Source organism: Saccoglossus kowalevskii, chromosome 12 (assembly GCF_978046115.1).
Source record: "Saccoglossus kowalevskii chromosome 12, keSacKowa6.1, whole genome shotgun sequence".
Classification (NCBI taxonomy): Eukaryota; Metazoa; Hemichordata; class Enteropneusta; family Harrimaniidae; genus Saccoglossus; species Saccoglossus kowalevskii.
The window spans coordinates 19,043,757-19,063,047 of NC_140652.1; the positions used below are offsets into that span (position 1 = coordinate 19,043,757).

The following is a 19,291-nucleotide window of genomic DNA, read 5'->3' on the forward strand; positions in this document are numbered from 1 at the left end:
AACGGTTACGTTGCCAATCCCACTAGCGGTTACGGCGTAAATTTACATTTCGATGCAATGAAAAAAACTTGCAATTTAATACTTAAATATGAAACTCTCCTTTTATAATAATTATAATATCCGCAGTTAATCAACGTTTTATTTTTACACTACCCGTCTTCTTTCTTTCATAATATCTCAACTTCACTTTGATTATTGTAATTCTGCCCATGTCCGAGTTAATCAACGTTTCTGTATTGTGTCTTCAGGGATGAAACACATTACCAATATTTTCTTATAAATAGTATTCGTTATTACGTAATCTCAATTGATATACCTCAATTAGCTATCTTTATTATCCATGCTAGCTCAATACAACATTCGTATGTATTTTCATACTTTTGCTAGCAATTACAAAAACAAATATTTAACGAAAGAAAGGGGTGACAATTGTATAATCTTTTCATTAAATATCGTAAGACAGGATTATCTTTATCGTCCGAATCGCACGGTTTGTTGGTACAGGATCAGCCTGAGGCGTAATTTATGGCCAAGTATGAATAATGCAAATATTTAAATATTACTTTCAGAATGCAGAAGTTGTGCATATTTATTTGAATTTTACCACTGCACATCATGTAAAGTTCTTTTGTGTGTGTATTAATATTATTGTCTATTGTAGGTCACGTGGGTCTGTGGACTTGAACAATGATTCGGTTTTTCTAGAGCAAAATATTCTATAACTTGGACACTTTTACTAATCGTATTACTAATATTACTCATGAAGATTGCTTTGATATTTACTATTCACATTAATAAACTATCTTTCATTTTAGTTAAAACTCCAGGCTCTGATTAAAAACCTCTATGAAAGTTGTTTGAGGTATCCTCATTAGGAGAGACTGTGCCTGACAACAAACATAACATTATAGTTTATGTCGATAGTTCGGATGCAATTCTGTTGGTAAAGTTTAGCTCAACAAAATTAGATTATTTTAGTTGTAATTGTATGTGACTATAAATTTACTACTAGTGATATTACTTATATATTGACTCAGAAACAACGTGTAGTGGGATGTTTACTAATAAATCCCAGATTTGTCAATTTTAACATTACATATTATAGAATTTTCACTGCGACTATTTATTTCTGTATGGTCAAAACCAATAATACTTACTTGAAGCATTTTATCTATTTATAGAATTGTCTGTATGATCGTACTGTATGAAATGAAATGAAATCCATACTTTGGAATTGTGTGTGCTTTTCATTTTTCTAAAGGGTACCATATATTGTATTATCCATAGCTTTAAATTGCATTGTACAAACCACGTCATGTCAAAATTTCAACAATTTCCGCAGAAGTATGTGTAATACGGTACATCAGGTTTGGCAGTACTGCGAATTAATTTAAGGGTATTATCAGGGGTAAAACTTCTTTCTCTCGGGGTCTCCACACTTGTCAGGGGGGAAACTCGTCTCGTCTCTCTATCTCGTCCCCTTGAGGTACGGGATCGGGAAAGTCACTTTAACTTTACAGTCAAATAAGACGCACACAACGAAATACGTTTCAGCTCTCGTCTTAGTCGGTCAATCGAGCACTCTATAAGACACAGCGCCCTGGGGAAAAAATCCCCAAGACTCTCGCAAGGCTGAACCAAGACTCGCCCAAGACTGGACTGCGTCAAGGCTCGCCCCAAGACTCTCTCGGACTGGACTCGACTGCCCAGGACTGCACTCTGTCGTGGAGTATTCGCCAAGACCAACTCAAACTCTCTTTATTCATTTTCAAAACTCTAACCAATTACAAAGCAGTAAAAAGACTCTAAGGCGTAAACTTCAATCATAAAGCCAATCAAACTAAGTACTGAATACGTCATATCTTTTGATTAATCGTTCACTACATTAATAACTACGGATGCCAGAATAGCGACGATTATCTCGTAATTAGTTCCAAATCACTGAGCCAAGTTCCGTCCAAAACTTCAAATAGGCCTACACGATGACAGACATAACACAGCAATTCGCTAATAATCAGTTAATTAAGTCGACCAACAGATACGCGAAAACAAATTCATGACAGTATTATATGATAGAACGTGTGAACTTGAATAAGTTATGGTGTATCGAATTTTGCTCCTATTTAAGACAGTCATTAAAGCGATGGTATCACGATTGTTTAGGTTCAGTACGTGATATTATGATTGTATCTTACAAATTAAAAATCAATAAACCTATTTAAAAACTGTTTTTAAACTATTAATGAACTAGGAAGTCCTCAAAGAGCGCATACAACCACCAAGCAGCTCATTCGCCCCAATTAATTGTATTTACATTATTCAATTCATTGAGCATGAAAACATACACTCAGCATTTGGAATTATACTTTTATCAACATTACTTCAACTGCTGTTTCCATGGCAACCAGATCTGCATATCTACGAACATTTATTGAATTGTTTATTGTATCAAGGGAAATCTCTTGAATATGTTATGGAAATCTATATATGTACCACAATCTAAAAATGTAAAAATTGTGGGATCCATACATAATCTCTTGAGTTATAAGTGGAAAAAAATCAGTCAGTCCAGCGAACCATTTAGTCACCATTACACACTAATAAGCAGACTAAAAACGGCATTGCATTGCATGTTGTAGTGCACAAGTGTACAATTTGAAGAAAAAATGGGAAACAATTAACTTGAATTAATATTCTATATGGTCAAAAAACGGCAAGTGCTGCGAAAAAAAATCGATTATTAGTGCTCGGAAAATGCTACTATTATTACTAGGTCAAGGACATATTTCAAATATCTGAAAATAAATAAATAACACGCCGACCGCCTGTAGGACATTGGATAGCCTGACCATGTCGCAGTCTAACGCGCACAGAGACATATGGCAGGTGTCACCCATTGTAATACGAACAAAATAAGTAACTTACAAAACAAATAAACAAATGGGTGCAGGGTCGACATATTTACACAGCATTTTTATAGGGCACACAACTAAAACAAGGCTAGGCTGTAATATTATTAGTGACATGCGATTGTTGTAAATAATAAGGCATACTCTTGAAATTAACAACATTTTACATAATGAGTGTTTCATACAAAGCGACTTCAAACATTTATGCAAATAATTGGTCTTTCATAGATTCAATAAAAATTATGCCGGGAACACTTGGTTGTCTTCAATAGACTAAAAATAAAAGGATTGATGGTTGGCTCACCGTACCCCGTCGTAACATGCGACCACGTAATTATATATACACATAAATAGGAGAAACTGATAAAGAAATCTTAAATTCAAACAACGATAACCTTGCCGATAGTGAAGTGTTTCCATTTCTTGAAACAAAAGTAGCTGGTTTAATAACTCGTACATTCTGTTCGCGTCTCTAATCCAATACGTTTAAACAAAACGAACGTGCAACGCCGCCAAAGTAAAACTGTATGTGTCATTAAATACACCATTGTGGTTTATTGTACCATGTACTATATTCACATTTACAGTTAATACTGGCGAACATAACTCAAAATGTCAACGATTGTACTCACATGAGCCTGGATACTCAGTTCAACCACGGTTTCGTTCAACACAATGGCAACAGCAGACTGCAACCTTTGCGGTCGATCCACACAACCACAACTTTCGGAAAAGACTTCTGCCAGTCACTAAATTCCGCACAAACACGATTTCGTCTGTCCCAAGAGTTCCACAACATCCATAACCACTTTAGTTCAGTCTTTGGAAGAAATTCAGTCGATTTAACAGGAGAATCGACCTGACCGACACAGGGACGCACAGACTTATTCAGAAACAAAGTTATTCCAACACCATACTATAGATGGCGCTCTCACTATAGACCGCCACAGGAGAGTTTTTTGGGGGCTAATAAGATCGACTTTTCATGAACAAATTACCATCTACACTCATCAATGCATCTATACACCAAAAATCGAGTCAAACGGTTCGGCGGTTTTTGAGAAGAAGTCGTGCACAGACAGACAGATAGATAGATAGATAGATAGATCTTTTTTGATCAGCGGGTAAATAAAAATCAATAACGACTGGACAGTTGTAAACAGAACCAAGAAACCCCGCGGGCAGGCCAACACCAAGTGGCACGGACAATGGGGAAGCGAACCCCCCTGCCCTGTGACATCGGGATAACAGTCATCCGTTTGTGTACACATTTCAAGGTTCAAATAAAATATACAGTAACCCAAAAAAAAAAACAGGTTTATATACAACAATTAAGACATTATAAGTGGACAGTGACAACCAAGTAGCGAAACAAGTATAGCAACCAAAAAAAACAGGTAAACAGATAAACACATAGACGGTTACGTAACAGGTTTATATACAACAATTATACGTGGACAGTGATAGCCAAGTAGACGGAAACAAACGAACGAAAACCAAGAATAGAGAGACAAAATTAACAAATAAAATTAAGTTATTTCATTAGAAAATAGTAAATTATCGTTCTCGTCAAAGGATACTATAATTGCTTCATTAATGCAGTATTTCATATTGAAGTACGGTGGCCCATATATACAATCGGCGAAGAATGACCAAATTTCGGCGATCAATGATGCATTGCGACGATCAATAAACAATTACGACGATCAATGACGCATTGCGGCGAACAATAACCAAATTGCGGCGATCAATGACGCATTGCGACGATCAATAACGCATTGCGACGATCAATAACGCATTGCGACGATCAATAATGCTTGCGGCGATCAATAACGCATTGCGACGATCAATAAAGCATTGCGACGATCAGTAACGCATTGCGACGATCAATAACCAATTCCAGCGATCAATAACGCATTGCGACGATCAATAACGCATTGCGACGACCAATAACGCATTGCGACGACCAATGACCAACTTCAGCGATTTAGTTTAAAGGATGGACCCACAATGCTTTGCACACTTCAATGGCGTCCGCCATGGAGTTAACTTCGTTCGTCCACGAACTACAGGTTGTGTAAGTATTCGTTATATGAATAAATCCAAAATACTAGAATCCATTGCTATGGCAAGTCAAGTGTTGCAATATTATTAAAAACAATTTTTTTTTTTTAAATCCATATTTTATTCCACAAAACGCAATTTATGTTTGTAAATTCTATTTTACATTTCATAAAATATTATTTCGTTTTCTAAAATTCGTATTTGATTGCATCAAACGTATTTTTGTTCAAAGAATTCCTATTTAATTATTCAGACGCCATTTTGTTGTGTACAATTTATATTCCATTCAGTACACAAATTTATGTTTAAATAAAGGTTATTTTGTGTCATTCATTTTACTTCTGATGTGTTTAGGGTAAATTTATGTTTCAGTTCTGAATCAAAATTATTTCACTCGTGAAATATATTTTACATGCAGAATTCTGTTGGTTTTTTTTCGTTCGACAATTTTCTATTTTGATTCATAAACCGTAACAAACTTAGGGGGCCTACAATTGTATGCCGTGGCGGTGGTGGCGCTGTTGTCATTTTTGGTAAAAAGTAATATTTTCAACTTCTTGTTAAAAACCGCAAGTCTGATTGCTTTGATACTATACATATATGTATCTCAGGTAGACCTTTTTCAGATTTGTTTATTTCGTGATATCTTAATTCTCTAATTTTAATGAATATTTTTGTCATTTTTGGTAAAAAGTGACATTTTTGAATTATTGTTGAAAACAGCAAGCCCGATTGCTTTGATACTATACACATTGTTCATTTTCTAATGATATCTTCAATTCTTGAAATGTGCATTGCTAACAGCGTAGATATCTCATATTATATATTGTTTAGTGGTAATTATGGAAAATGTACAATAAATATTCAAATATTACAAATTTCATTATGTGTGTTGAACTGCTCTATTTGAAAGATTACAGTTGTAGATGTTATTGGCTGAGAATTTTCTGAAAAATGCATTAAATTGGTTTGATACAGTGTATATTGATGGGGGACTACTACATTGCTGTTGCTTATATTACCAGTAGAATGAAAAATGCATGCCACATTTAATAGTCATGATCAGTTGTCATTTCATTCACTTGTGCAACCAATAGGACAAATATGGTATATTTCAGTGATTCAAACTGCACTATTTACTTGTGGGTACAAATTCTATGATACCATATAACACCCAAGTTCTGTATTGAACACATTATTTTTTTAATTATTCTGAAAAATCAACTACATTTCTGTATGTTGCAATAGTGTGATACATTCACTATGGATTCAGTTTAACAATATGCAAGCTGTTTTCATGAGTCTTGCCCATGTTAAAAAAAGAAAACACTACAGTATTTTATAGCAATTCACTATTTGCACAGATCAAAATAATATTAGCGTTGATTTGATGTCACAGACACCTATTTACCACCACAGACAAATTTAAACATAAGACTGGTTAGAAAAATAGGTAATATACTTCATTGATGAAAGCCCTTTCAATGAGTAACTCTAAAGTTACATCATTCTCAAATTATACTGATCAGAACCTGGTACAATGCACCTTTCATTGACTACAATAAACCACATCATGCATTGCTTTCAAATTCTGTGCTTACTTGACATAACTAACCTAGGAAATATGTATTAATGAAAGTTTGCTCGGGTCACTGTGCAATTAACACAATATAAATAGTCTGGCAGTATTGGGCAGCCAATTTGCAAACTTGATTGTGAATTGGCTTACTACTTTGGATTTGACAAACATAACTTATTTCTAATATTGCTTGTGTCGACTTGTGGCCATGCCTACTTTGGATGAATCTATGTTGCGATAGGGACATACATTGTGTAGCTTGACTGTCCTGTAACGTGGTATCACAGACAGTGGACATGCTACACAAAAGCAATTAATGTCCCTACTGCAATATAGATTAGCTTGGAATGGGCATGGCCACCCTAAAATGCTGATAAAGAAGTCACAAATTGTGATAATATGACATAGCGAGTTTAATTTTGCCAACAATGTAACTTTAAACTATCTGTACTATTACTACAATTACTGCAGACAATCTTTCTGTACTGGTTAAAAAAAATGACACTCTACATACATAGATCTTAGCTGAGATGTATATGTTAGTAATACGTGTACATATAAGACTAGCCGCCTGTCAGCTGCCATAGCTTTGCTGTATGTACTGCATATTATAAAAATAATCTGATCCATATTTGGAAGCAGACTGAAGATGTTACAAAATGAACAAATCTAATAATGGTCAACCCAATGAATGTACATACACACATTAACACAATCAGCAAAACAGTTTTTGAGAAATTGTTAAAAGTATGTTTTTACTAAAAAGTACCAAAATATTCATCAAAATTAAAGAATTTAGAATGTCACAAAATGGAAAAAAATTATAGAGAGAACCTACAAATATAGCTATCACTGTGTTATACAGTATGCTGTTCATATGTACCGGTATTTACTATCATATGGTAGTTACAGTGCCGAGCATAGAAGGTTGATTCAACATAATGTACGGTGTGGTAACGCTGACTATAATGTTAATTACTGTCAAGAGAATAATGCATCTTAGAAATCAAGTTTTATTCTGTACTTATACAGCAGTTCTAAGAATTATTCAGACTGTCGGGTAGCAAGATAGATGTCATTGTTGCACAATATTTTTCTAGACTGTGCTATTCATGTACTCGAACGTGTATCATATTACCTTCATCTGAACGAGGGTATGGAACAATCTAAACTCAACGAAAAAACGGTGTTTTGCAAAGTTTTAAGCAACCTTGCTAACTGTCAGAATAGTTCCTAGAACCATTGTAAGAAACTATTTGGGTGTATGTAAAACTATTTCTTATGCATTCCTATCTTATCAACCATTCTTATCTTAATAAGGAAACTAGCTGCAATTCACAGTTTTATTTCCTGTGAACTACCTAAATAACGCACACCATGATGCGTACAAATTTAAATTGTAGCCTAGTACTTGCTCATAAAAATAAAAGAGAATAAACTACATATCAAAATTGGATATAAATATCAAATGAAAAAAATAGAAATGTTTAAAATTAATTAAAAATGTGAGTGAGTTAAACAATACGCCAGTAAGTTGATGAACTGAGATACACTGTGTTAATATTGTAGGTCATTTAAGAGCACAAGAGCAAAATTAATTTAGTTTGTTGAGTATTAAAGTTGGGGTATAAATTGATGATGTAACCTGATGTACCGCCGAACACCTAGACCTGTCCAAAACCAGGACTGTTAAGGATTCCAAAGTCCATGGATGATTTAAATAGTTCATAACTATTAACAACTGGAATATAAAGGAGATTTGCACACGTGTTTCCCAATGGCAACTTTTGCTTCCCTATATCCCCATCATGAATGAAATCTACACTAGGTTTGGGGAAGAATCCCAAAGGAGGAACTTTATCAGCTCCAGTTGCAAATATTAATATATCTGTAAGTGATGCTTCTGATGATGTTTCTTCAGATGATTCTGAAAAAAAGAAAGAAGAATCTTAAACATAGTTGAAGGAAAAATAAGTAGCATACAAGCACATGAACTAATTTAAATTGAACATGCTGTACAGAAATGAAGCAACAAATTGATTCCATTGAAATTGAGCCAAACAATATTCATGACTGTATTGTTCAAGACGTGAAGCACCAAGGACAATACCATAGCATACAAAATGTAAAATATGGTATTTTGTGAATAACCTTATTATCATATACCTTTCATGTGGCCAAAACAAAAATAAAACACAACAGAGAGATCTTAAGTTGCGTTTGCTCATTTGAATATCAAACGCTGCTTTTGCACTGCCCGCCACAGTCAGCTGTTTCGATGAAATGAGACATGGTGGCAGGGCGTAATGGTCAGGATTACTGACACTAAGAACGTTACTGTACTGATATTAGAACTTTGCAAACACCTCACTGTTGTATATATTTGGACAGTGGTGAACAATTAGCCCGTAAGAGTGGCAATACAGACCCTTTGCAGCATCCCAACCTTTGATTTTCAAAGTTGATCGCATCTCTCCAAAGTGGATGGCTACTACAAGCAGTACTATTTTCTGAAGATTTTGTTACAGTACAACTGCATGTGGCTAGAGTGCAAACGAATGCTCAAAATTTGCCAGTGGAGTCAGTGCGTGTAGTGCGTTCAATTATGCCAATTCAGAATATACTACTGCAATTGTCTGCTGTCATGAAAGTGGACCACCCAAAACAAAAAAAAAACTATTGCAGAAGCTAATTTAAAATTGTATACATTTTTTTCTTGCTGGATTAAAAAATAGACCGCCTAAAATTTCATTACAATGTCAATCAGAACATTTTTCTCAAAAAAAATCAAATTAACAAACTTTGTGCGCCAAATACGATTATTTATTAGTAATGAAAGTATATTTTAAAAGGAGTTTCAAATAAAAACGAACACATCTGCATTCCTTAGTAGCAAATGATCGCGGTAGTGCAATCCGGTTATGCTGCGTTTCACAATTGTTGATTATTACCTAGTAATGATTATAATAACGTGCAAAAAATTTGTTGAATTGTTATGAAATGCAAATAAATTTCAACTTATTTCATCGTAAGGCCAGACTTTTTTTATTCCTTGTTTCTCGAGTTTTTATAAGTCAATTTTTTTGAGGAGGGCGGAAAAAAAATAAAATTAACTCTTTTTTTTTCATTAGATTTGTGTGATTCTCAAAGAATTGTAAGTGAGATCATTGATCGGAGAGAAGAAATGAAATAAAATTTTATTCCATGTATAACGTGGTTGGCAATGTCGCCAATGGTGGCACAATTTTCAGCATTAATGAGAGATTTCTTGGTTTTTTGGCGACAGAGTTTCAAGGCGTGTCACCACGCCACGCCATGCCATGTTCACCTAGTAGTCTCAAGCAGGCAGTACGCAGAGAGGTCACTGTCAACCAACGCGCATAAAGTATAGATCTGCGCGAGACTTCGGTACTTTGATCATGATACTCCCATGAAAATGCAACTTGGATTTGTTAGGCGGCGGGCCTAAAAAATTAAGATAAAAATAATTTTTTTTAGCAATTTTTTGCACTCACATGTCGGCGAGCGCGAGAAATTACGCAGAAATAAAATTTAATTTTTATTTCATTTTAGGCTCCTGTTCATTCAGTGGGTTCGCGAAACAAGGGATAATAAAAGTCTGGCCTAAGCAAAAGATTACGGTCGAAATTTAAACGTTTGATGCTGTAGAAATTAATATCCGCCATGTTTTGACCTGGGACGGTGTTCTTTGACCTGACAGGTCAAATCACTAATTAACCAATCAAAACATTGGATAATGCCAACGTGTTCAAATTACCATAGCTCATTTAAATATGTTAATGTTATTGAACCCAGCACGGAAGAGATTTGCCGATGTTGTTCTACGATCTTATGGCTTGGATTGTAATGGGAAAGCAACATGATTTGCTTTTAAATAATTTTTTTTTATTTGTTTTCAAATAATGAACATTTGAAGTGAAATTTAACATTGTTAACAGTGAATATTGAACAAGTTTTTTTTAACTGCTTTTATAGAGAATATATGATAAACTAAATGATACTTTTATTATATGATAATTCTGTTTACCTTCTGCGTCAACCAAATAATCTCTCCAATAGCTTAAGACTTCATTTTCTTGATTTCGTTTGTTGGTTCCTTCTTCACTCACTTTCACTGAGAACAAAATTTCTATGCTTTCAGCAGTGTGTTTGATATTGTGGTACATCAACACTTCTTTAAATGAATTAGGGTTTTTACGAACACAATCTAGAACACCAAGGGTGTTGAAACCATCCTTAAACCTGTCAATACACAATGTTATGTGAAAAACAAATTTTAGAATCAAGACATAAATGCCACATTCCATGTCTTAATGCTAAGAAACAACACATGAGACAGGATTGCCGTTTGAAGTGGGGGAAGTGAATGTCACACTAGGCGTCGTCACGTGTCACCTCATAGTGATCCTCAAAACCACTGAATGTCATTATGAGCTGGCGACGCATGCTACCCGAGTGACACCTGCCGACACAGTGGCTCTGCATCAGGCGTCGTAGCGGCTGACCCCATGACAGGAGACCTAGATATATTTGACTCATGTCATGGTAAGGGCAATGTCGTACCTGACCAGAGCCAGCATGCTCTGTGCAGCATTTCCCCCAAATTAGAGAGGAGGTGGTGGAATTGAACAATTCGCATGATGTGGTGAGGCAAGCATCGCTTGTTCAAGAATATGGAGAGTCTGCATGGGATAAGAGTACATGGTTACAGAGCAGGAATTACAATGTAGTAAAATTACAAAATTACGAATAAAAAATTGCGAGTGAATAACAATTAAAACAAAAGATCTATAATGTCGATTGGAGACGATTGGTAAATGTAAAAATGACTAGTGTGGATTGAAAGTAAAATACAAGCAGAGCCAGCAAAAGAATAGAATGTCTTAATAGCATTGTTCGGAAAACATTGTGAGTTGATTGGCTTAGTTCTGAGGTTCGGTGTGGTTGGCGAGGATCCTTGGCACTGCATGAAGGATTGTGGCTGGAGTCTTAATGTAGAGCTGGTATGAGTCACTGTGCCATCGTCCAAGGGTCTTGATGAGCCAGTCGGGAAGGTTGGCCTCGGCGGCTGTTGTGGCGGCTCCAGCACGAAAGCTGTGTGTTGAGTATTTCTCCGCACTTGGGATCCCTTCTTGCATGAGGAGGGTTCTGATTGAGTCGGTGATGGTTTGACGTGTAAGATATGAGCCGTTGGTAAACTGGAATGCTGGTGCAAGCTGGGAGAAAGTGGTACGTGTACTTGCCTCAATGTATTTGTGGTAAGCTTGCACTGCGCAGACCGAGGAGTCAGATGAGACTTAGTCAGTGTATGGCCACGCCGAAATGGATCATTTTTGGCTGCCTTGATGTAGATGGTGATTGCACTACCAAGATTAACATCAGATCGAAGAAGTGTTCGTTCACGGTCAAATGTTGTTTTCGTCGGAGAGGCAAATTCGCTTACTCGTAAGAACCCGAAGAAGGCCATGGTGAATGCGGCCCATAACATCAGTATGTCTGTTACATCCATATTGATGCAGCAGCGCAACTGATTTTTTAGTGTTCTCATTAATTGAATGGTTATCGGTAATCGTGTAGCCGTAGGGTCACCAATTTGTTTCTTGATGCCTTGGAGTGTGCGAAGCAGTAGATGATCCTCTGGAAACTCTGGGTAGCCCATCTCTGTGTGCTGTCGTAGGATGACAGCGAAGTATACTTTGATTGTTTTATACGTCAATGAGAGCGATGCTAGGTGTGTGACGAAGAGGATGGCAGAGCGGTGTGTGACTGGTAGCGGGGCGAGACCGTAGTTGTGACAGAAGTTATACATCAGTAACCTCCATGAGTACATGAATGAAACTGGACCAGGCACACCAGAGAAATGTTGCAATTTTGTGAATTTTAAGTGTTTTTCATGAATATGGTTGACAAACAGTTACACTTGCTCAAATAAACAATCAAAATTGACCAAAATTGACCAGAGGGGATTACGCACCCTATTAATATATGGCATTCATATCTAGAAATTTGTGTTCGGTGATTATTAATTCCTGTTGGGTAGTATTAGTGTCGGCTAGCTTAACACTAATGCACTTTGAGGTGTGATTTTTGTCAGTTATAAACAATGAAAGACATAGTCAGATTATCATCTTGAATTGAAATAAATAAATGCATGTGCATATGGAGAATAGAATGGAATGGAATGGAATGGAATGGAATGGAATGGAATGGAATGAAATGGAATAGAATAGAATAGAATAGAATAGAATAGAATAGAATAGAATAGAATAGAATAGAATAGAATAGAATAGAATAGAATAGAATAGATTTATTTCACCAGAAAATTGTACAGGAACTTTATATGAAGAAATATTATAAATAAATATATTTTTTCTGGTGGGAACCAGAGAGGTAATTCTAGCAGAACTAATCTAGTCCCTGGCCCCAAAACCATACTTAACTGTTAAAATGTACGATGTTGTGAATAGTGATACACACACAAAAAATATATTTAGTTAAGTTAAAAATAAAGAAATACATAATTATGTGTGTAATTGTCCAACATGTCTGCGATACATGGGGTGACGGACAGACGCACACATGGCAAGACGCACCAAAGTCCCAGTCCAAACACAGACTAACAAAATGTTATGTTTGATTCATTTTAATTTGATTATTTACCAACCATAGGCATCTAGCTAACACTGAGCATATGGTTACGAGACTTGGGTGAAAAAACTATCAAGAACGGGTGGCTAATCTGCATATGACAAAAGGGGGACCACTGATTGGCAATTATCAACAAAATAGATAAAGCATACCAGTATACCAGCCTATAACACTTTATACAATGCTATAGGATTAATCAACCAAGACTTCAGAGAAAAATTTGACTATATAATGCAATCAAGAGATAAGACAGTTATATATGCTCCAACTAAATATTTGTTTCAATGTAAAAAAACAAACACTGACTAACAATGTCAAAACTTATTATCAAAGTATATGTGAAAGGACTAGTTTCACAATCAAAATACTAATAGTATAGTCTACTGTTGCTATTTTTATTATATATTTTTTACTTAATACATTACTATGTTTTCAATTTTTCATTTCAATTTTTCAACTTCATTGATGTACATAACCAAAAAGAAAATGTAATATTTTCTTTACGGTGTCAATAAAGCACTATTCTATAGTTCTATAGTATACCATCAGGGGCGAGTAGGTCAAATGTGATGATATGATAAAAGAACATACCTCTCGTATGCAGACTGGGTTCGGTAAATCACGTAAAACTTTAAACAATCGGCCAACAGTTTATCTTTAGTAGTCAAATCCCATAGTACATGATTAGCTCCTGTGAGAGTTATTAGGACACTAGCTCTTTCAATTGCAGCATCAAATTCATTTTTGTTGGTGGACAACATTATCTGAAAAAAATAATACATACCATAGTTTACAAAAAAATAATAATGCACACATTTGTATTTGCACAGAGGTAAATTTATTAGTCTCATTTTCTGGACTGTGTTTGAACTAAAAAATTTATAATCAGCCTGAATCAGCATATGGATTATATTGTAATTACATGTACATAGTGTACTAGTATATATATGGTATATGTGGTAACTCAACTTACATCCTTCATCTGACTTTTTATCTCTTCATCGCTCACATCTTCCAGGTTAGGTTCAGTATTATTTAAACCATAAACAAGGCTGTTAAACAGAGTGCCAGAAAAAAAATTAGGCGCTGCCCCACCATGAACAAGAGAAACAGCCAACATCCTTCCTGCAATGTGGTATAAATCATTTTCCATTGCTGTAATAAGAAAATATGATAGTCAATACTTCTATGAGCATGTTAAGAACAAACAAAAAATAGCCCCTCCATCTTTATTTTAGTAGATTCAGTTTATACTGTCAATTATGCTGATCATTTTGTATATAATGAGCAGCTAATGACCAATGCTTATTGTTACTTGATGAGTGGATTTCTTACTGCATTAAATACTCCAATAATGCAAATAACCATGAAAAAAAAGAACTTACCAGAAGTATTCATCGAAAGCACTTTTGAGTATGCAGGACCATCAAATAAGACAGAATCTTTCAAATGATGCATTAACAGCCTGAAAAACTCCCTTTTCGGACCACCAACATCCACAGCCCCCTCGTCTCTCCCATAGTCATCTGTGAAGCGAACATTCATCACTTTGAAAGGACTATAGGTCTTGCGTTTAAAACCTCGTAAGGCCCCCTCCCAGACTCTCATCCTATTAATATTGAATCTGCAGCAGATGTCAGCATCAAAGTTGATTTTCTCTTCCAATTTATGTAGCAATGCAGACACATTTGTATCAATTTCTTCTGAATTTCTGGAAACAAATAGATATGTATGTATGTCAACCAATCAGTGGACATGTGTATGAACATGCAATCCTGTAGTTGAAATGATAATGTTCTGTACCATGAGATAATCATTCAGGAGTTGTTTTGACCCTCAATTCATTTATTTATGGCAGCACATGGGAGGTGGCACTTTGCTACTCAGCTTATGTCCCACACTCATTGCCTCATTGTATTAGACATTATTCCTTGAATTTATAAAACAGTTCCCACCATAAATTTACACTGAATCCCAGGTTATAAATGCATGTAAATCAGTATATCGATATATATCACATATATACATACAAGTGTCTTTGTTCCTCTATACTTCTATGTAATGCTTCTTGTAGATCTGGGTTGTCAGAGTCTGAATCACAGATTTCTTCTTCTGCATGTAACAAGTTTACATAGGAACTGTAACAGTAACATACACTAGCATAATTAAGGAAAAATAAACACTAACTAAATCTGATAAAATTTATGTTTTCAGATGTAGCAAGCAAGTTAGAATTGAGAAAACAAGTCAAACACTCAAATAAGAGTCATTTTGTCATTTTTCATCCTCCATACGATTTTACTTGTACATGTACTTAATTATTTACAACATGGCTGGCAGTAGCTCTTATGTTGGGGTCATTAACACTTTTTATTGTGTAGGGAATAAGCACCAAACCTAATTAAATAATGAAAGAAAGCTTAGAAAGAACTCCCGTGTACTGAGAGTATTGGGAACACATACAAAATTAATTCAAAATTACTTGTACTTGAGATATTGATGGGAAAGCTAGAAACTAGTTATGTAAATCAGGAAATTAATATGAAGAGATTTGAGTGTAAAACTAATAAGGTCTGAACAATGTAACAGACCATCTGTGTACTTCAGATGTGAAAGCTTAAAATTTGTTAATTATGCAAATTAGGTAATTAATATGTACAGATTTTGACTTAAAATTAATCAGATCTGTGCATTGACCCAGAGCATCTCTGCACCAAGTTTCATCAAAAAACGAGGTATGGTTCTTGAGATATCAGTGGAACAGACGGACACACATACACACACATACATAAAGACTCCCATTGTGCTTCACACACGCGAGTCAAAAATATATACTGAATTTGGTAAATAAGTATTATTGAACCAAGGCTATACTCAGTATAATTACGTGACACCAATAGTCTCCAATGAAGTTCTGCAGAATAAATAAATAGTACCTATATAGACAGCTATCTCCAGTTTGTGAACCTTCGGTACTTGTTGCTTCAATCACCGGTTGAGTAAGGGCACTACATATCAGTGGTTGAGTATTTGTATGAGCATTTAATGAGAAATGAGATTCACAGGCAGGGATGCTGCTGCCAACGATGCATGAACCACTGGACTGGTTGCTTGTAGCTTGCAGTACATTAGGTACATCAATCTTGTTTGTATTCGTGTTATTACTCTCATGATCTGATGTTCTGTAAATAATTATCAGACATCAAGCATGTTTACTATTTCAAATTGAAAGTATTGTTACTACAATAGATCCATAAATAAAATAGACAAAAATTAGAAATTTTTAAAATGTTTTGGTGCAATGGCAAAAGTATATCAAATGTCCAAATAGATGTTACTTCCATTCACCAAAAATGACCCTATAGGAACCTATTGGACTCTGTCCTATAGGATATTATGAATATCTTATATGACTATGTCTATAGGATCCTATTGACAGTCCAATAGGATTTTCTGTCAAAATACTATAGGATTTGTGCAATAGGATCCTATGGAATTATGTCCTATATGATGACTATGATACTATTGTAAGGGTGTGTTCCCTAACAATTGTAATACCTGTCATTTTTTCCATCAACCTTCGTCCCAGTACTTTCCACATAGTATGAGGGAAATACTTCCACTTCTAAATCTGAATCTGAGCCAAGAATGAGGGCAGTAGTCTTTGTATGTCCTGTAATGAACATAACCACAAAAACCTGAAAAGTGAATTACTATAAATGACAAACTGAACTTTAAATGCAATCATATCTCAATCAACTAATGATTCTGATATATATAACCCGGATACTACCAACATTATAATGTTTCATGTATGAGTGTCAAGCAATTTCGCTCACAAAGACAAAACTTCATTCACTACTTCCTGCTTGTGAACTATCGTGAAAAATAATAGACACAGTCTGTCATTTGAAATAGCCCCACTGTGTAAGAAAAAAAACAAATACTGAAATTGTAGTGCAAACGTATATTTTGCCACTGGAATGAGAATGAGAAGACACAGCCATGGTCAGTCCGGGACACCTCCATGTTTGGTGATGTATGTTTGAGGCCAATGTCCAAATAAGTGCCAAATAGTTTTATGAACCCTGAAAACCATACCATTTTCTTGTTGAAACATCAAAATTATGCATTTATATCACATGCATGCCAAGAAAACATCCTATGAACTATAACACATGTGGGATTGTCTCAGAAACATCGGCCCAGACATGTCTGAAAAACAGGTTAATGAGATGTCCAAAATGAGATTTTGGGCCATTTGTCAGAACTAAAATGGCCACCAAATGACCTAAAATGATCAAATCAAAAAATAACTTGAGATGTTTCTGCCCACTGCTATGAAATGACTCTTTACCAACATAAACAGTCAATTCATGTCCAAGATACGATTCCAGACACAGAGAACAGAGCACTAAAGAGCATAAATGTTATACTCACTTTGATTGGTTAGGTATAAAAACAGGTTGCATTTCACTGGACGTGCCAGGTGTGGGCTCAGTCGAAGACCTATAAAAACAATAGTATCAGTAAATAACCTAATTATTATACACAAATTGTTGAATGGACTGCCACTTATTGACTATTTACTTAATTAGTGCTATTAGTATTAGATTGATATCAATGAAAAACATAGCGGAACTATAACCACCTTGCCCTTTAGGAACAAATGTAATCACTATACGTTATATTTTGTAATATTTAAACTTTGAAGAGTTGAGCATGTTGGGTGCATGACATGCAAGATAACTCATGTTGCTAATCAACATGCAGTTGTTTGAAGCAAACATTCATAATAACCAAAATGGGGTGTATCATTTATGGAGACGGGGTTGTAATGTTGATGGCTTATACTGTTGAATTTGCCCTTATGAGATTCTGGCCTGGTTTGGGAGGTGGATGGGTCAATGGGAAGTAGGGGTAGTTGGGATTGTAAGGGGTAGATCTGTTTAAATGTAGGGTATTCCAACATACTTTTGTTCTTTCTCAGCTGCTGAAACTACATGGTTACATTTACTACGTATCGACTTTGTATTGAGTAACAAATTGATTTATTATCTTGAGTAACAGACTTACTGTAGTAACAAATTAAATGAGTAACGAATCAACTTCTTGTTACACAGTACCCAGTCAAAATACCTGTAACAACAAAATAACTACACAAAACACAAAGTCCAGCTTGAGCAGATCAAAAGAAATACATTGCAGCCACTTGAGAACATGGCCTACCAAAGTCCATACACATGTATGTCACCACATCTGGGTCTGCATTATTTCAAGTGCTATTACAAAGTGTATTCACTTTTGCTATAGCCAAGGGTATTCATCCACACTTCCCACCCATTTCCAAGTACATGCCCAAGTACATACATTGTACTCTCAAAGACGTGTCAACTGTACAGATATTATGTTATGGCAGATGGTCTGCAGAGCTGCACTCTCCATTACAAATTATTACTTTGGTCAACCAATTATGCTAATTTATATTCACATTTACAGGTTATTTGTGGCCAACATAAACATCCCATAGGATAATGTAAAATAAAAAAAAGACACTTTAATGTCTCCACAGCCAAGAGAGGTGTAATGACTTAAAAAAAATCTATCTTTCTAATGAGACTCTAATGAGTGTATTTATATTAAATCAGAATATATAATACCTCATTGATTTCATCTTTACAATTGGCTAAATTGCACTGTATTCACACAGGCCACTTTTCTTAACGTTTAAAGAAAATGTACTCATGGGCATTGTTTTGGATGGACAATGTATTGGACAAATATGATATATGTATTTATAATGTTCAATGTTTACTGTTCCAGGCATGTATGAGATATTTGTATGGGAAAAAAATGTCCATCAATCGACCATCTATTTTGCTAATTTTACAAATCATGGGCAAAAACCACCCATAATACAGTATGTATGTAGAAAATCAAAATACACATAATTTGAGTGATTATGAATCACACAACATATACATCAAGGACTGTTATAACTCACAGATGAAATGATTCATGTGAATTTGGCTAAAATCTCAACTCAGAAATGCCTACACAAGAACAGACA

The 19,291-nt window shown here is 35.2% G+C and overlaps 1 protein-coding gene and 1 long non-coding RNA gene across 2 annotated transcripts; both read right to left on the reverse strand.

Moving 5' to 3' along the window:
• Nucleotides 1-7,881: 7,881 nt before the first annotated feature.
• Nucleotides 7,882-14,829, reverse strand: LOC146735601 (G2/M phase-specific E3 ubiquitin-protein ligase-like). Its single transcript, XM_085505938.1, has 5 exons — nt 14,607-14,829; nt 14,195-14,376; nt 13,813-13,985; nt 10,601-10,815; nt 7,882-8,479 (listed from the first exon to the last, which is right to left on the reverse strand). Exons 1-5 carry the CDS (start codon nt 14,827-14,829, stop codon nt 8,217-8,219), a joined length of 1,056 nt encoding a protein of 351 aa, XP_085362064.1. The 3' UTR covers nt 7,882-8,216.
• A 44-nt stretch (nt 14,830-14,873) lies between these two features.
• On the reverse strand, nt 14,874-16,206 carry LOC146735602 (uncharacterized). Its single transcript, XR_014931136.1, has 3 exons — nt 16,158-16,206; nt 15,252-15,359; nt 14,874-14,932 (listed from the first exon to the last, which is right to left on the reverse strand). It is a non-coding gene; the product is annotated as an uncharacterized LOC146735602 (long non-coding RNA).
• Between the last annotated feature and the right edge of the window lie 3,085 nt (nt 16,207-19,291).

Coding starts and splice junctions, on each gene's coding strand:
- LOC146735601 (XM_085505938.1), bottom strand. CDS start 14,829: ATGAGAGTCTGGGAGGGGGCCTTACGAGGTTTTAAACGCAAGACCTAT. Junction 13,986..14,194: donor TAAAAAGTCAGATGAAGGAT/GTAAGTTGAGTT, acceptor TATTTTTTTCAG/ATAATGTTGTCCACCAACAA. Junction 8,480..10,600: donor TTATTTGGTTGACGCAGAAG/GTAAACAGAATT, acceptor TCTTTTTTTCAG/AATCATCTGAAGAAACATCA.